The sequence below is a fragment of the Brachionichthys hirsutus genome, chromosome 2, assembly GCF_040956055.1.
Source record: "Brachionichthys hirsutus isolate HB-005 chromosome 2, CSIRO-AGI_Bhir_v1, whole genome shotgun sequence".
Lineage (NCBI taxonomy): Eukaryota > Metazoa > Chordata > Actinopteri > Lophiiformes > Brachionichthyidae > Brachionichthys > Brachionichthys hirsutus.
This window is the reverse complement of record NC_090898.1, coordinates 1,857,066-1,874,041: the sequence shown is the minus strand read 5'-3', so window position 1 is coordinate 1,874,041 and position 16,976 is coordinate 1,857,066. Positions and strand designations below refer to the sequence as shown.

At 48.6% G+C, this 16,976-nt stretch overlaps 1 protein-coding gene across 1 annotated transcript in view; it reads left to right on the top strand.

Moving 5' to 3' along the window:
- myt1b (myelin transcription factor 1b) overlaps positions 1 to 16,768 on the top strand; it is a 34,993-nt gene extending 18,225 nt beyond the window's left edge. The window contains exons 8-23 of the mRNA XM_068753492.1: positions 1,798 to 1,932; positions 3,177 to 3,267; positions 3,379 to 3,492; positions 4,296 to 4,513; positions 4,738 to 4,916; positions 7,520 to 7,777; positions 8,303 to 8,457; positions 9,191 to 9,253; positions 9,918 to 9,986; positions 11,728 to 11,790; positions 12,079 to 12,159; positions 12,798 to 13,019; positions 14,957 to 15,048; positions 15,138 to 15,241; positions 16,348 to 16,491; positions 16,628 to 16,768. Of these exons, the coding sequence (XP_068609593.1) occupies positions 1,798 to 1,932; positions 3,177 to 3,267; positions 3,379 to 3,492; positions 4,296 to 4,513; positions 4,738 to 4,916; positions 7,520 to 7,777; positions 8,303 to 8,457; positions 9,191 to 9,253; positions 9,918 to 9,986; positions 11,728 to 11,790; positions 12,079 to 12,159; positions 12,798 to 13,019; positions 14,957 to 15,048; positions 15,138 to 15,241; positions 16,348 to 16,491; positions 16,628 to 16,768 (2,129 nt within the window). The remainder of the gene's footprint in view (positions 1 to 1,797; positions 1,933 to 3,176; positions 3,268 to 3,378; positions 3,493 to 4,295; positions 4,514 to 4,737; positions 4,917 to 7,519; positions 7,778 to 8,302; positions 8,458 to 9,190; positions 9,254 to 9,917; positions 9,987 to 11,727; positions 11,791 to 12,078; positions 12,160 to 12,797; positions 13,020 to 14,956; positions 15,049 to 15,137; positions 15,242 to 16,347; positions 16,492 to 16,627) is intronic.
- The last annotated feature ends 208 nt before the right edge of the window (positions 16,769 to 16,976 follow it).

Here is a 16,976-nt window from a genome sequence, read left to right as displayed (position 1 = left end):
GGTAGGACAGCGCGAGGAGACGTAGAAGGTAGGACAGCCCGAGGAGACGTAGAATGTAGGACAGCGTGAGGAGACGTAGAAGGTGGGACAGCGCGAGGAGACGTAGAAGGTGGGACAGTGCGAGGAGATGTAGAAGGTGGGACAGCGTGAGGAGACGTAGAAGGTGGGACAACGCGAGGAAACGTAGAAGGTGGAACAGCGCGAGGAGACGTAGAAGGTGGGACAGCGCGAGGAGACGTAGAAGGTGGGACAGCGCGAGGAGACGTAGAAGGTAGGACAGCATGAGGAGACGTAGAAGGTGGGACAACGCGAGGAGACGTAGAAGGTGGGACAGCGCGAGGAGACGTAGAAGGTGGGACAGCGCGAGGAGACGTAGAAGGTAGGACAGCGTGAGGAGACGTAGAAGGTGGGACAGCGTGAGGAGACGTAGAAGGTGGGACAGCGTGAGACGTAGAAGATGGGACAGCGTGAGGAGACGTAGAAGATGGGACAGCGTGAGACGTAGAAGGTGGGACAGCGTGGGACGTAGAAGCAGGGACAGTCTCTTTAGGCGGCTTCTTCCAGCTTCCCTCGGTTTCCTTTCAGAACTCCTCAAATGAACGGCGTTCTGGTTGAAGAGCGAGGAGTCGCTGAGTTCCACTGGGACGGGGACCGAGTGTCCCACATCAATAGAGTCCCTCGAAGAGCAGAGACGAAGCGCTTGTAGGCAGTCAGTGAAAACGAGAGGACGACACGCAGAGTGTCCCCCGGCGGCGGCGTGTCTCCCGCTTGTGTTGCTCCTCGCGGTGCAGCAGGAGCACGATTACACGCCCTCTCCTTGGCCCCTGCCCCTCCCGTGGTGACGCTCCTGTCCTGTTCAACACTAATTAGGAGACGCATGTCTCGTTAGCATTCAATAAGGCCAGTAGAGCGTCGCCCCCGCCTCCTGCTCCTCTCTCCTCTCCTCGCCTAAATCACAGCAGCTCCTCCTGATGCCTGTTTCATATGTCTAGGAGCTGAACCATAGCAGGTGGGACGAGGTAGCATGAGATGTCCCAGGCATGCAGGAGTAGGAGATGAGAGGAGCGTAGGACACGAGGAGCGTAGGACATGAGGAGCGTAGGACATGAGGAGCGTTGGGCATGAGAGGAGCGAAGGACACGAGGAGCGTAGGACACGAGGAGCAAAGGACACGAGGAGCATAGGACACGAGGAGCAAAGGACACGAGGAGCAAAGGACACGAGGAGCGTAGGACATGAGGAGGAGCGTAGGACATGAGAGGAGCGTAGGACATGAGAGGAGCGTAGGACACGAGGAGCGTAGGACTTCAGAGGAGCGTAGGACATGAGGAGCAAAGGACACGAGGAGCGTAGGACATGAGAGGAGCGTAGAACACGAGGAGCGTAGGACTTCAGAGGAGCGTAGGACATGAGGAGCGTAGGACACGAGGAGCGTAGGACATGAGAGGAGCGTAGGACATGAGGAGGAGCGTAGGACATGAGAGGAGCGTAGGACATGAGGAGGAGCGTAGGACATGAGAGGAGCGTAGAACACGAGGAGCGTAGGACTTCAGAGGAGCGTAGGACATGAGGAGCGTAGGACACGAGGAGCGTAGGACATGAGAGGAGCGTAGGACACGAGGAGCGTAGGACACGAGGAGGAGAGGACACAGACGAGATGCTTTCTTACAGCTGTCTGAAATATGTCTACATTTCATGCTTAGCCAAGCAGACTGTCTGACGGCATTAACCCCCCCCCCCCCACCGTCCTCCTCTTTTTCTCACCTGCCCTCTCCTCTCTGCCTGTCCTATATCCAGAGGGCAGCAGGCCAGAGAAGAGGGAAATCAAATGTCCCACCCCGGGGTGTGATGGGACGGGTCATGTGACTGGTCTTTACCCCCACCACCGCAGCCTGTCAGGCTGTCCACACAAGGACAGGATCCCCCCGGAGAGTGAGTTGTCTTCAGGCTTCCCAGCACGTTCACGGGTCCGATCACTATTTGACGATGGTCTGGGAGACGTCGTCCAGCTTGTCCCTCCTCAGCGTCCTGCTGATCGGCGATTAACTATTTATTTATTTAACTCTTTAGCCGCCATCTAAAGAGTTGATATCACTTTTTTAAAAGGTTGTAACTTAAAAATTGTTAGAGATAAAGCCAGACTGTAAATGAGAACAATCACAAGTATGAACCAAAGTTTGTGATGGGAATAAATTAACACATTTAATAATGTGGAAAAGTTCCATTCAAATGCAATCATCACGCAGGAACAAAGATAATCGATACTAAATCAAAGCAAAACCAAAAAAACCAACCGAAGTGGGAAAGATAAAGAACATTCCCCGAGTCAATGCTGCGGAAAAGACGTCACTTTCAGGATCAGCACTGGATTCATATGTAGCCGGCTACATATGGATCCAGTGCTGATCCTGATCCATATGTCGCCGGGGTCAACAACAACAACAAAAAAGTTCAAATAACTTTCAATAGTCGCCTCCAGCAGATTATTGATTTCCTGACTGCAGCGTGTTGCTATTGTTATTGACGTGTTGCTGAATGTTTTCGTTTGATCAGTTCAATACTTAAGTTACAAACATTGCATATTCAATTGTATAGTTTTAAAAATATATGTATAGATTATTGCTGTTATTATAACATAAATCCTTTCAATTGATCAGGTTAAGAAAACCACAGTACTCCATCGATCAATAATCAAACTTATTCAAGTAAATGATATTAAATAAGAAAGATAGATAAATATCATCAAACACAAGTTATGGCATTAACTTTGTTCAAAACTCTTTTGTCACAGTTGAGAGAGGCAGAACTGCAGAACATCCAACAAACGTGGGCTGTTAAGAACATGTGTGAGATGCAGCATTTTACAAAAACACATGTCTGCACACAGCTACCGGGGCCACAAAAAATGACTTGGAGGGCCACATTTGGCCCCCGGGCCTTGAGTTTGACATGTGTTCTACGTGAATACCAGAACGTGTCCTTCACATAGCCGGGTCGTCTGACCGCAGGCAGGTTTTGGTCGAATCTCCTCTTATGTCTGCTGACGGGACATCCTCCCTCCCTTGAATGTTTGAACGCAGCCTCTAACTCTGTGTGTGTGTGTGCGTGTGTGTGCGTGTGTGTGTGTGTGTGTGTGTGTGCGTGTGTGTGTGTGTGTGTGTGCGCTCTCTCCCCAGTTCTAGCCATGCATGAGAACGTCCTGAAGTGTCCGACCCCTGGCTGCACCGGTCAGGGACATGTGAACAGCAACCGCAACACACACCGCAGGTGCGCAAACACGCACCAGCACAGGTTCTCTGCAGAACCCTTGTCTCTGTTGCATTGTGGGCCACTTGGAATTCAGATTCCTTCTCCCCCCCCCCCCCCCCCCCCCCCCAGTCTTTCTGGATGCCCCATCGCTGCTGCAGAGAAGCTGTCGAAGGGCCACGATAAGCCTCACCCCGCCCAGCCGGGCGGCGAGCTGAAAGGGAGTCCCAACGACAGAGTGCTAAGGTGGGCGAGCCAAACCCCGCCCGGTCCAGACCTCCGTTACCGTCTCTTTACCTCCATTCATCTCTCCATCCGGTCATGCTCATTAACAGCAACCAGACAGTGACGACTCGGCTCTCTTCCTCGTTGGTGTTTTAACTAGTAATGCAGCTGATAAGCTAATTATGCGAGTTTCGGGGGGCATTGCAAGGGGATCGGAGAAAGACTTGCTCTGCTTGAGGAATCCCTGATCAGCGGTCAGAGGAAGCGAGAATGAGAACCGAATAATGCGGCTTGCTTTGATTCTCCTGCACATGATCAATAGATCAATAGAACCATGGAACCCAGGCCACCCTGCACGAACCACGGGGGGGGGGGGGGGGGGGGGGAGGAGCAAAGACACGATGGGGAAGGGTCTCCTCTCCTTCCTGCCTCTTGGCCCTCACCCCCTGCCTCCTTGGTTTCTGCCCCCCCCCCACCCCCCCGACATATCAGTGAATTTATGCCAACGGGTCTGACAAAGGCCCGGGCTCTCCAGGAAAACGAGAGAGCTGAGAGCTCATAAATTCCACGCTGTACAGAATGTAAATGCGCCCTCGGCTGATAAGAGCGCTTTTAATCCTGCTGCCCTCCTGCTAAGTGCCCCGTTGCCCCTCTGTCTGTCGCTCTACCGCCCTCTTGTAGTCGCTCGCTCTTTTTTCTCTCCTATTGATTTCTGTGGCTCTTTATCGGATCCATCCTCCTTTATTTGCAATCTCTCGCCACTGACTGTATTGTATTTCCCTGATGTCTTGTCATTTCCTGCCCCCCCCCCCCCCCCCCCCCAGGCCCATGTGCTTTGTGAAGCAGCTAGAGGTGCCCCACTACGGCAGCTACAGGCCCAACATGGCGCCCGCCACGCCCCGTGCCAACCTGGCTAAGGAGCTGGAGAAGTACTCCAAGGTGTCCTTCGATTATGCGAGCTTCGACGCCCAGGTTTTCGGGAAGCGCATGCTTGCTCCAAAGATGCCCCCCAGCGGCGCGTCACCCAAAGCCTTCAAAAGTACGAGCGGGGGTCCGTGGGTCTGGGGCGGGAATGTCTATCCATGGAACAAGCACGGGCTAGCGGCGGTTAGCTTAGCTTAGCTTCGTTATCTTAGTTTAGCTTAGCTTAGCTTATATTAGCTTCGCATAAAGACTTTGCTACTGATTTACTCATCTCTCAAGAACAAAAAGACGATACGCAGAATTGTTCTTTTTCACGATGGCCTGGTCCGAAGGTGACGTTGTGTCCTCCTGCAGCTAAGTCTCCGTCGCCCAGCCTCAGCCTCCACAGCTACGGTAAAAGCCATCCCTACGACTACGCCCACGATGCTGAGGCTGCTCACATGGCTGCCACCGCCATCCTGAACCTGTCCACACGCTGCTGGGAGAAACCCGCGAACCTGAGCACCAAAGCCCCGGACAAGGTAGCCGCACCCTCGCTGCCTTTCTCTAGGCGCTGCCATGGCGACGGGCATCCGCTAACTCAGAGGATGATGCGCCTGTTTGTCGTAGGCTGCGGATGGACCAGTGGGGAGGTGTCCCTCCATCCGCCTGTCCTTCACATTTATTATCTGATTGCTGGGTAGATAAACACAGAATGGCGTCCTCTCTCCTCTCCTCTCCTCACTCCCCCCATCATCGCTGCATGAATTTATCATCAGGAGACATTGGCTTCCAGCATCAGGACGGTGTTGAGATGCAGTTGCATCACCTCTCTCGTCCTCTTTCATCCCTCCATCCCACACACTTTTCATGTTGTTATTGAATATGGCTGGCTGCCAGGGCCTGGATTACTTTTCCACCAGGTAACCCTTTTTCATTATCTGCCGGACGAATCTCTCACTCTCTTCTTCCACCCCCGCTGCTCGTCCTTTTTTCTTTTCGCATCTCTTTTTACTCTCTCTCTTCCTCAAAACTCACCAGTTGTCCCTCTCCTCTGTATCGCTCTGTCTGAGATGTAATTAGAGCAACGCTTTGCCCCGTATTGTGATTTTCTTTAAACCCTTCTGCCTCACCGAGGAGACAAAGTGACTTCTTCATCATTTTTCAATTTCCTGACGCGGTTTTAGGAAGATAGAAAGCGCAGATTAACGCATCTGGCAGCAGAGCAGAGCAAGGTGTTGCTTGGCGAGGCACTGATTCAGGAGCAGCTCAGCACACACTATTACACAGCAGATCAACCGCAGACTGATCTCAAGTCAGTGTTGAAATCCAATACAGAAACGCTGGAACACTGAGCTCATCAACCAGGGACGGTTCTGGGAACTGTTCCCAGTTTTTCGCAACCCTTTGATTTTTCTGGCCCTTGACCAGCCCACACGAGCGCCATTTTAGATGAATGCTGAAAACATGGCCCGTTTGTTTCTGGCAAGCTGCCAGCACTATAATCGAGATGAACCAATGAACCGTGCTGTTGGTGCTCATATTTACAGAGTACATTAGACGTCTTTACTAGTGTGCTACAGCGATGGAAGGGAATGTTCTGAACTCACATCCAATCACCTTAAGAAGGCAGAAACTGCTGTATGACTGCATAACCTAGCCCCTAACCCCGGACACTAACCCGAACCCCTAACCCCGGCCCTAGCTCCTAACCAGAACCCTTAACCCCTAACCCCTAGCTCCTAACCTGAACCCTTAACCCTTAGCTCCTACCCCTAACCCAGGGGTGGGCAAACTTTTTGACTCGCGGGCCACAATAGGTTCTAAAATTTGACAGAGGGGCCGGACCAAGCACAGATGGATGGAGTATTTGTGTGAGCGAATATAAATGACACATGAAAGCTATTGCATTAAAGGATTTGGCCTTTTACAGGCAGCATTACAGGGAAAAGGTCAAATGAATGAGGTTTAATTATAATGCAATTTTATTTAATGATATAATTTGGACAAGTTCGGCGGGCCGGATTAAAAAGACCAACGGGCCGCATATGGCCCCCGGGCCTGGGTTTGCCCATGTCTGCCCTAACCCCTAGTTCCAAACCCGAACCCTTAACCCCTAGCCCGCTTAATCCAGCCCACCGAAGTTGTCCAAATTATGTAATTAAATAACATTCTAATATAATTCATTTGACGTTTTCTCTGTAATGCTACATGTAAAAGGCCAAATCCTTTCCTGTAATCGCTTTTACATGTCATTTATATTGGTTCACACAAACAGTCCAGCCACCTGTTTCTAGCCCGGTCAAATTTTGGCACCCATTGTGGCCCGCGAGTCAAAGAGTTTGCCCACCCCTGTCCTAACCCTGGCCCCGGCCCTAAGCCTAATGTTTCAAAGAGGAGACTACGTTAATGGTCTTTAACCAAGTCTTTTTTTAGTGAAATAATACCTTCACTACCTCCAAATCCGAGGTCATGAAAAAAGGTGGTTTGTCTGCCCTCTCCGGGTCGGTGGGGAGTCTTTGCCTCAAGTGGAGGAGTTCAAGTATCCTGGGTTCTTGTTCAGGAGTGAGGGAAGGATGGAGTGTGAGGTTGACAGACGGATCGGTGCAGCAGATGCAGTCGTTATATCGGTGAAGGAGGAGCTGAGCTGAAAGGAGAAGCTCTCGATGTACCTGTCAGTCTACGTTCCTCCTCTCACCTTTGGTCTTGAGCTTTGGGTCATGACTGAAAGTACAAGTGTTCTGGGCACGTCTCACCGAGAGGAGGCCTTTGGGAAGACCTAGGACACACTGGACAGACTGTCTCTCAGCTGGCCTGGAGGAGGTCTCTGGGGACAGGAAGTTTGGAAGCCCCTGCTGAGACTGTTGACCCGGTCCTGGATAAGCGGTGGAAGAGGGATGGATGGATTTCACCTTCACAAGAATCATTACTGTTATCCCCTGCCTGTTTTAGCTAGCTGAACAGCTCCTGATGCTACCTCGCTAATGGTAGCAAAATGGTGGCCTAGCGGCTGGGAGGTTTGCTGTGCACCTTGCAGACGGGTTGTCTATTGATTTTAATTTGCTGTACGGGTTTTGACACTTAACTACAGGCTTCACAGAAACATTTGGAGTTCAGACCTGACTTTCTTCTGTCTTCTGTCCAGGAAATGGACATTGAGGTGGACGAGAATGGCACTCTGGACCTGAGTATGAAGAAGGCCATTAAACAAGAGGGCAGTGTCTCCGGTGCCAGCCCCGGCGTTCGGTCCCCAGACCCTTCGTTGTCCTCGTACTCCTCACTCCTTCACAGCGGAAGCAACGGAATGACATCACCAAGCCCACACTCCTACAAGCAGGAGGAGTGGGACGGACCGCTGGATTACACCAAGCCCCACCGCCAAAGGGAGGAGGAGCCAGACGAGGTCAGAGCAGTCGGACACGTGTACGCGCAGAACGTGCTCCGCCCCCTGTTCATTGTACAGAGGAAGTAATGCGACATAAATAACAACAAACAAACCCCCCCAGCTTTTTGAATTAGACACTCTTGTTTACATCACTTTATCTCCCTCTCATCCCCCTTGCCTTGTTTCCTGTCCCCTTGTCCTCCCTCCCTCCATTTATGTTTTCTTTGCCGCTGTTGAAACATTGGTGGTGTGTCAGGTGCATTGCACCATCCTGACTTTGGCTTATGGTAATTTCTTCCTTTGAACTTTTTCAAAAGAAGTATAAAGGGTTTTGCATTTACATTTTTCATGAGGACACTTTGCATCACTTGTCTACAAAAGAATAAAAAAGACGAGAATAGAGACACATGGCGGTTTGCAAAGTTTATTCACTTGTACACAGATACACAAGCTACTGCTAGAGAACTTCAGTCAGACTCATCTGAGAACGACGGCGATGAAAGAGGATTTAACAGCACGTGGGTTCGTCTGGTTCTTCTTCAGATGGACCACACGGGCCAGTTGTTCATCTCATCTGACCCCGAGGACTGTGACATGATGCAGGACTGTCTGGAGGAGAGGAAATACCCTGGAGAGGTCACTACCCCAAGCTTCAAGGTCAAGTTCCAACCCAAGGACAGCAAGAAGGAGCTGCTTTCGTAAGTAACGGATCTGCAGCCACACCTGCGTGCAGCGGCCATGTCTGTGCCCAGGTAGAAGCTTTGCTCTGGTCACAAGACTCACCTGGTGATGGTTCTCAAATTACATGCAGATCAGGGCTTCCCAAAGTGGGGGTCGCGAGACCCTGATTTGTCTTGTATATTTGATAAACTGAATGGGCTTAATACCAAACACCGGCGATAACATAACCTCTGCCTTGCATCGGTTATAAATATACAATAAGATTAACACAAAAAGAGCAGGTGAACCACATGCAGCCATTTCTTGTTGAAGACGTGACTTTATAATGAGCCTAAATGGCGTCCAACATTAAGACTTTAGATGTAATTAGGGATTGGCTGTTGCTAAGAGCAGCTGTCTGTCTTCCATCCATATAAAAGGATGGATGTGTCTCTTTCATCTTACGGTAGATCCGCCCTGTCTTTGATTGATCCTCAGAGGAACGTTAACATCTCTACTGCAGTTTTTAGAATCAAATCTCTGGTGACCCTGAATGACTCAATGCAAGAGTAAGAGTACTTATTAAATCATCCTGAACCAAACCCTCGGAGCGATAGACGGTGCTGTCCATAGAGTGCTGCTACTAGCCTAGGGTTAGCGTTAGCCTAGTCTAGGCTAACAAACATCCATGTCTTTAAATGGAGTCAGGGTCCTTGTGATTTATTCACCCTCCGCTCTCCAGTTCTTCACCCCTTGCTTCGCCCTGTTCAGGTGCCCGACGCCAGGCTGTGATGGCAGTGGTCACATCACAGGAAACTACGCATCCCATCGCAGGTAGGACAAATGGAGACGATAGCAGAGACTCTAGGTCAGGGGTGGGCAAACATTTTGACTCGCGGGCCACAATAGGTTCTAAAATTTGACAAAGGGGCCGGACCGAGAACAGATGGATGAAGTATTTGTGTGAGCTAGTATAAATGACAAATGAAAGCCATTTCATTAAAGGATTTGGCCTTTTACAGGTAGCATTACAGGGATTAGGTCAAATGAATGAGGTTTAATTATAATACAATTTTATTGAATGATATAATTTGGACAAGTTTGGCGGGCCGGATTAAAAAGACCAACGGGCCGCATATGGCCCCCGGGCCTGGGTTTGCCCATGCCTGCTCTAGGTAGACGCTCTACGTGTAACACTAGATCGCGTTAGAATGAGATCACACAAAGTGGAACTCCCAGCACTAAGTGAAATACTTGATTTGATGCTGACATTCCAGAGGTAGTATTATGGTGCGGTGGGACCAGGAGCCACGCCCCATTGACTTAGACATCAATCAGTAACTGACCTCCTGCCGTCTATCCTCTTCCTCCTAAATGACCTTGGTATATCTTGCATTCTTTATTTCCCTTCTCTCAATTCTTTCTCCTCTCCTTTCACTCCCCTTCTTGGCCTCCTTTTTCTTCCATCTCTTCTTCTGCTCTTTCTCCTTTCTCTCAGTCTGTCTGGGTGTCCTCTTGCTGATAAGAGTCTTCGGTCCCTCATGGCGGCCCACACCCCTGAACTCAAGTATGTCTGCGCTACACTTCCACTGTCTTCTCGCTGCCACTGACAAACCCAGAGTCCTCTGTTTTACATTAGCACATTAGCACATTAGCACGTCTGTTGTTGCTGGCTGCTGCCTCGGTGTCTGTCATGGCGCCTGTTTCTGGCTTGGACGATTGTTGCTTTCATTTCAATCAATTCATCGAAATGTGAATTGAAACTGTAGTTGTGTAGCTTGCATCAAATTTGTGCAGCATCCTCCCATTTTTAGGTTGTCACCACTGTGACCTTTTAGATGGTGGCTGGATGGATAGATGGTTTTAATCATTGAACATCTGGATCTTACGTTATCGGAGAAAACGCTGAGCTAGCATTGTGAGACAAGCTAGCAGCCTCTGTGTATATTTACTTATTTTTAATGTTTATCTGTTTTATTCATCGTGTTCATCAATAAAGTTTTTAATTGTATTACTTTTTAGGGGGAGACCGCTGTGAATGATGTGACTGTCAGTCAAAGCCTCGATAGAAGCTGTTCACCTAGAAATGAGCTGAGCTAGCATTAGCAGTAGCAAAAATCTGACATGAGGGAGACTATAGAAGGTCGAGAACATTGTTCGGCGATACGACATTAATACTGTTTAATATCTCTGGGTTTTCGTTTGCTCAAGAAAAATCTACAGTGGAAGCTCGGTTCTCGAATAATAATACAGAACAAATTAATTATTCAAAAACCGAAACTATATTTCCCATAAGCAATAATGTAATGTGAATCCGTTCCTACGCAGCAGATAAATGTCCATTTACACGCCTACAGGTATAATAATGTGTAACTACGTATATCTAAACAACAGAAAACACGTAAAAGTGTAAATAGTATGAAAAACTAAAACATAACAAAGTTAATTTAATCCAATTCTGTATCCTTTACATCCTGCTTTGGCTGCGGGGTCGGGAGGGAGGGGAAGGGACCGGAGGAAGGGGGAGGGGTTATTCCTTTGAAAGGGAGTCCTCCTCCATTAAATGAAATAACTGTCCTCCTGGGTTTTATTCCTTTTCACTCTCTGTAGCTCAGATTTCTTCAGAAGTCGAAATCGTTGATTTCGCCATCCCGTACTGCAGCAAGATTCCAGACACTGTTAGTGTTTTTCTAAATCTCAACCCTCTTCCGGTTCTATGGAACTTCCCTACAACACGGATGCCATTTTCATATCTGTCGATAATTTCCTCCTTTAATTCGACGGTTGTTCGCACTGCTTTCCTCTTTTCTTTGCCAGGCGTCTTACTGCTGCCTTTCTTTGGATCCATGACTAAGAGCTAAAGAGAACAAAGCGAGCTAAAGAGAACAAAGGTCGACTCAACCTGACCCTCCTCGGGTAGACTCCGCCTTCGTCCACGTGTCTTTGTTTCGCCTCGGCTCCTTCCGAGGCATTTTAAATTCTGTTTATTTGTTCGAGAACTGAGGTTCCACTGTACCTAGATGCAAAGTGTTATGCCTTCCCAATGAGGGCGACAATTTGATCCAATCAGTTTAATCCAGCCTTGAACGTTGATGACTATTCAGCCTTCGGCCTAAATTGACCATTTGAGACCTTTCATGATCAATTATAGACAGACGCAGGAACGTTATTCAAAGACAAAGCAAGGAAGGATGACCTGTCAGCTGAACCATTTCCTCATCCGTGTTGTAGCGTTCCCCTCCGGCCCAGTGTCACGCTTTCTGCTGGCCGTGTGTTCTGGTGTTAAATATCGCTCTGCCCTTTCCCAGATGCCCGACTCCAGGATGTGACGGCTCAGGCCACATCACGGGAAACTACGCCTCCCACAGAAGGTAACGACCAAAAGGCACAATTACACTAAACACTTACGCACTCGCACACACAAAGACAGCGAGTCAGAGAGGCCTAGTGACAGTTCATGTTAGAATTAGACAGGAATCACAGGTTTACATGTTACCACACCAATATCCTAATTTCGGCCATGTTGGGCGTTTGAGTCGAGTTTGGTTTGTAATTTGGACTATCAGCTTATTCTTCCTTATCTTGTTCTCTCCCTTTATTAAGCAACCACAGACCATTTCTCAACCCTATGTTATCAACTCCATACTTTCTGTTTTCAGTATCTCTGGGTGCCCACGTGCCAAGAAAAGTGGAATTAAAACTCCTACCAAGGACAACCAGGAGGACTCCGAGCTTTTAAAGTTCGTACTGCTCAGAAAGCCATAATGTCTGCTTTTAGCGAGACTGACGGTAAAAGTTAAATACAGTAAAAAGGAAAGAGAGAGAGGGAATGATATGCAGCAGTATATGCCCCCCCCCCCCATGATTGAATCAAACAATCAAACCCTTACTGGAGGTACTGATTCTGACTGCAGCTCATTGTAGAGCATCATACCGTAGGTTAGGCTGTGAATACATGAGATACAGAAGAGTCAGATTTCATTTGCACAATAAAACATCAATAATTGCTTCAATGATGTGTTAAATACAGACGTCATGAACGAAATTTGGCCCAGTAGAGAAAGCATGTAGCATCAATCTTATCAGCTGATGATGATGATGATGAATATATTTATTAGATAGAATGTTAGAGTACAAGTACAGTCGCACAGTAGCATGTATTACAGTACAAATAAAGTCAAACATCCTGTCTAAGAGGAGCATTTCAAAAAAGCCCTTGCGGTCTTGTTTCCGTTGAAAGTCCTAAGTCCTGTCGCTACCGTTTGCAGCATTTCTAGATTCTCTCGTTTACCCCATGCACCGTCTCTTCAGCGCCCCTCCCTTGCCTGCTGCACAGCCCTCATGCTGCCATTTCCCTTCTGTGCTCTGCTCCCTGCAGGTGCCCGGTGCCGGGCTGCGACAGCCTGGGTCACATCAGTGGGAAGTACGCCACTCACCGGAGTGCCTACGGCTGTCCGCTGGCGGCCCGCAGACAGAAGGAGGGCCTCCTGAATGGTACGCCCTTCAACTGGAAGGCCTTCAAGACAGAGGGGCCTGCTTGTCCCACCCCAGGTTGTGATGGCTCCGGACACGCAAATGGCAGCTTCCTTACGCACCGCAGGTAGCGTGTTTATTTCTCTTTTAATGACTCTGATCATAACTTACCTTAGGGATGAGGCACCTGGATGAACCCAAACATATTGTGTCATGTTTCTCATTGGTTTGACAGAGTATTAAACTCTGTTTTTTATGTAACTGTTTTACATTTCCAACAGTCACAACATAAGAGTGGATTAAAGAAATATACGTATCTCAAAGATTCCAACTGTTGTTTCAGACTTGGGCCTGCCTCTGTATGGGCAGACATACCATCATACTGAAAGTCCTAAAATACAATTGAGTCCTGTTTCTGGCCGAGCCCTCTGGGTATAGTCCTGTTTCTGGCCCAGCCCTCTGGGTATAGTCCTGTTTCTGGCCCAGCCCTCTGGGTATAGTCCTGTTTCTGGCCCAGCCCTCTGGGTATAGTCCTGTTTCTGGCCCAGCCCTCTGGGTATAGTCCTGTTTCTGGCCTAGCCCTCTGGGTATAGTCCTGTTTCTGGCCCAGCCCTCTGGGTATATTCATGTTTCTGGCCCAGCCCTCTGGGTATAGTCCTGTTTCTGGCCTAGCCCTCTGGGTATAGTCCTGTTTCTGGCCCAGCCCTCTGGGTATAGTCCTGTTTCTGGCCCAGCCCTCTGGGTATAGTCCTGTTTCTGGCCCAGCCCTCTGGGTATAGTCCTGTTTCTGGCCTAGCCCTCTGGGTATAGTCCTGTTTCTGGCCCAGCCCTCTGGGTATATTCATGTTTCTGGCCCAGCCCTCTGGGTATAGTCCTGTTTCTGGCCTAGCCCTCTGGGTATAGTCCTGTTTCTGGCCTAGCCCTCTGGGTATAGTCCTGTTTCTGGCCCAGCCCTCTGGGTATAGTCCTGTTTCTGGCCCAGCCCTCTGGGTATAGTCCTGTTTCTGGCCCAGCCCTCTGGGTATAGTCCTGTTTCTGGCCCAGCCCTCTGGGTATAGTCCTGTTTCTGGCCCAGCCCTCTGGGTATAGTCCTGTTTCTGGCCTAGCCCTCTGGGTATAGTCCTGTTTCTGGCCTAGCCCTCTGGGTGTGGCCCCATGCTAACTGTCTGATGGTGCTAGCTTCACAGCCGTATAAATATAGGTTTTGACATAATGTTTCTTTTTAAACTATTTCTTTAAAGTCACATGAGTCTAACGGCCTTCTTTCTTAATCTGGCATATTCAATTCAATTCAATTCAGTTTATTTATATAGCGCCAGATCACAACATAAAGTCATCTCAAGGCACTTTACAGGATTAGCAGGGAAAGACCTGCAGGGAAACACAGAACCCAACTTGACCCACAAGAGCAACGGAGGCAAGGAAAAACTTCCCTTTAACGGGCAGAAACCTTGGACAGAACCTAGGCTCATGGTGGACGGCCATCTGTCTGGCCGGCTGGGTTGAGAGAGAGAGAAAGAGAGAGAGAGAGAGAATGGCAGGTCGGAGACGAGTCAAGGAGATGGATAGGGAATTCCTGTTCTTAAAATAAATATACAGGATTAATTTCAGCGTTACATGGTCAGCAGAGGGCCACATGGTCCAATGAAAATGCAAGTGCCCTTTATGTATTTGTATCATCAATATACTTACTTGACGATATTAGCAAGTGGGAACAAAAATACAGTGAACAATATTGGTCCAAGCACAGAGCCCTGAGGAACCTCAGGATTAACGCGCTCCGATAAATGTCTGATGCCAACTTGTGCAATTCCTTTAATTACAGTTAAATATCCAAACCTTCGTCCAATGCAGCACTAAGATCTAATGACCTAATACGAGCTAATAATAATATCTAATAAGAGAAGTATAATTAGAAGCTAATGTTTTAGCTTTGACCAGTGCTGAGCTCTTAAGTCTTTGTTGGATGGGGTCAAGGAGACAGATGGAGAAATAGTCAGATTGAACTGTGGACCGTCACTGGAGGTCGAAACGGTTCCGTGATCCTCCTGCCTGCTTCTCCAGCCTCTCAGGATGCCCCAGAGCGTTGTACGCCAAAAAGAAGGCCAAGTTCCCCGTCGAGGAGTTCCTGAGCACCAAGTTCAGAGCCAGTGACGGTAAGATCGGTCAATGTATTTGTATGTCAGCCAGTAAATGCAGATGTGCAGAAGAATTGCTTTTAAGTACATTATATTACTTCCTTTAGTTTTGGACAACGATGACGAAATCAAGCAGCTCAACAGAGAGATAAACGACCTCAACGAGTCCAACAATGAAATGGAGGCGGACATGGTCAACCTGCAGACTCAGGTGTGTGTGCTTCTATCTATGCACACACACACACACACACACAGTCCAGGTTCAGTGTGAGTGCTTAGAGACCGGCGCTATTGAAGAGCTCTGAAACATCATTCATGCAGATTATTCAGAAGGCTGGCGGATGAATGAAAGTATCAGCGGCGTCCAGCCTTTGTGTGGAACTCTGGCGGAGTGTTAGTGCAGCGTGAAGCCGACCGTGAAGACGCAGCTTGCTGTGTGAATAATGTGATCTCTGAGCAGCCAGCAGCTTCAGCCGAGTGTTCAGTCAACCCCCGTCAGCTCGACATAGCAACGTAGCGACACTCCGCCGAGCCGCATCTCGTGCAGAGACCCACAGATCCACTTCTGGAGCCGAAGACGCCCGAGACAAGGATCGAAATTCAAACATTTCACCCTACGAGACGCCGGAGCCTTTCCCAGTTAGGCGGCCTTGTCATTTCATTTAGGGACGTCCCGATCAGGTTTTTTTGCCCCCGAGTCATTTGATTTTGAACCGGTACCGAGTCCCGATCCGATACTTCTATAATACATAAAAAAATAAACAAGGAAGAGTGAAGAAACGGATCCAGGATGTCCCTTATTTTTTTGTCTATTCCTCTTATTTCAACATTTAACGCTAAACAGAGCACTTCTGTGGCATAGGTCGAACATTTAGGTCATAAATAAAATACTTTTTTCACTTTGGACTTGGATAGTGTAACAGGAAATATTTAATACGAATATGTAAAATAAAATGAACAGCAGCTCAATCTGCAGGTTTTTGTACTCCACTTCAGAATACTTCCACAGCGCAGACGTACTCGCGCTACTAGCTTCAAGCTGCTAACGTGTTTCTGTTGGAGTGTTTTGTCTGCGCTACACCGTCCCTCTTTGAAAGACGAACCTACTTCCATTAATGCAAATGAGTTCCAAAGATATCGCATGAAAGGTTGCTGCCAATCCCAAGCAAGTTGATCAGTGGGAATAAAAGACGGGATTGAACCCGTCTCCATTTGTAGGGAGGTTTTATGTCAAATACACGCTACATTTCTTTACTTCAATGTGATCGGGCCCTAAAGCGCGCCGGTTGAAGATGTGCTGCTGCTGCTGCGTTGCAGATCTCGTCCATGGAAAAGAACCTGAAGAGCATTGAGCACGAGAACAAGATGATTGAGGAGCAGAACCAGGTTCTGTTCACGGAGCTGTCGGGTCTCAGCCGCGCGCTGATCCGCAGCCTGGCTAACATACGGCTGCCACACATGGTGAGTCACCGTCCACGCACACACACACACACACACTCACACACTCACACACTCCATGTCCCGCTTTAACCGGCACACAGCCACTGTTTGCCTGCTTCTCAGTCCAGACTGGTTGTTGTTGTTTGTACCACAACAGGAGCCAATCACTGAGCAGAACTTCGACAGCTATGTAAACACGCTGACCGACATGTACACCAACAAGGACTGCTGCCAGAGCCCGGAGAACAAGGCTCTGCTGGAGAGCATCAACAAGGCTGTGAAGGGCATCAAAGTCTGAGGCTCGGCGCACACACACACACACACACACACACACACACACACACACACAGGGGAGCCAGGTGTCAGGGAGATGAAGGAGAGCTGTTGAAATGCTCAACACAATATATCAAAATATAATTTAAAGAAACAAAAAGGGAATTCAGGTTTTTTAAATAAATGGCGACTTAAACAACAACAACAACAACACAACAACAACCCAGGGAGCG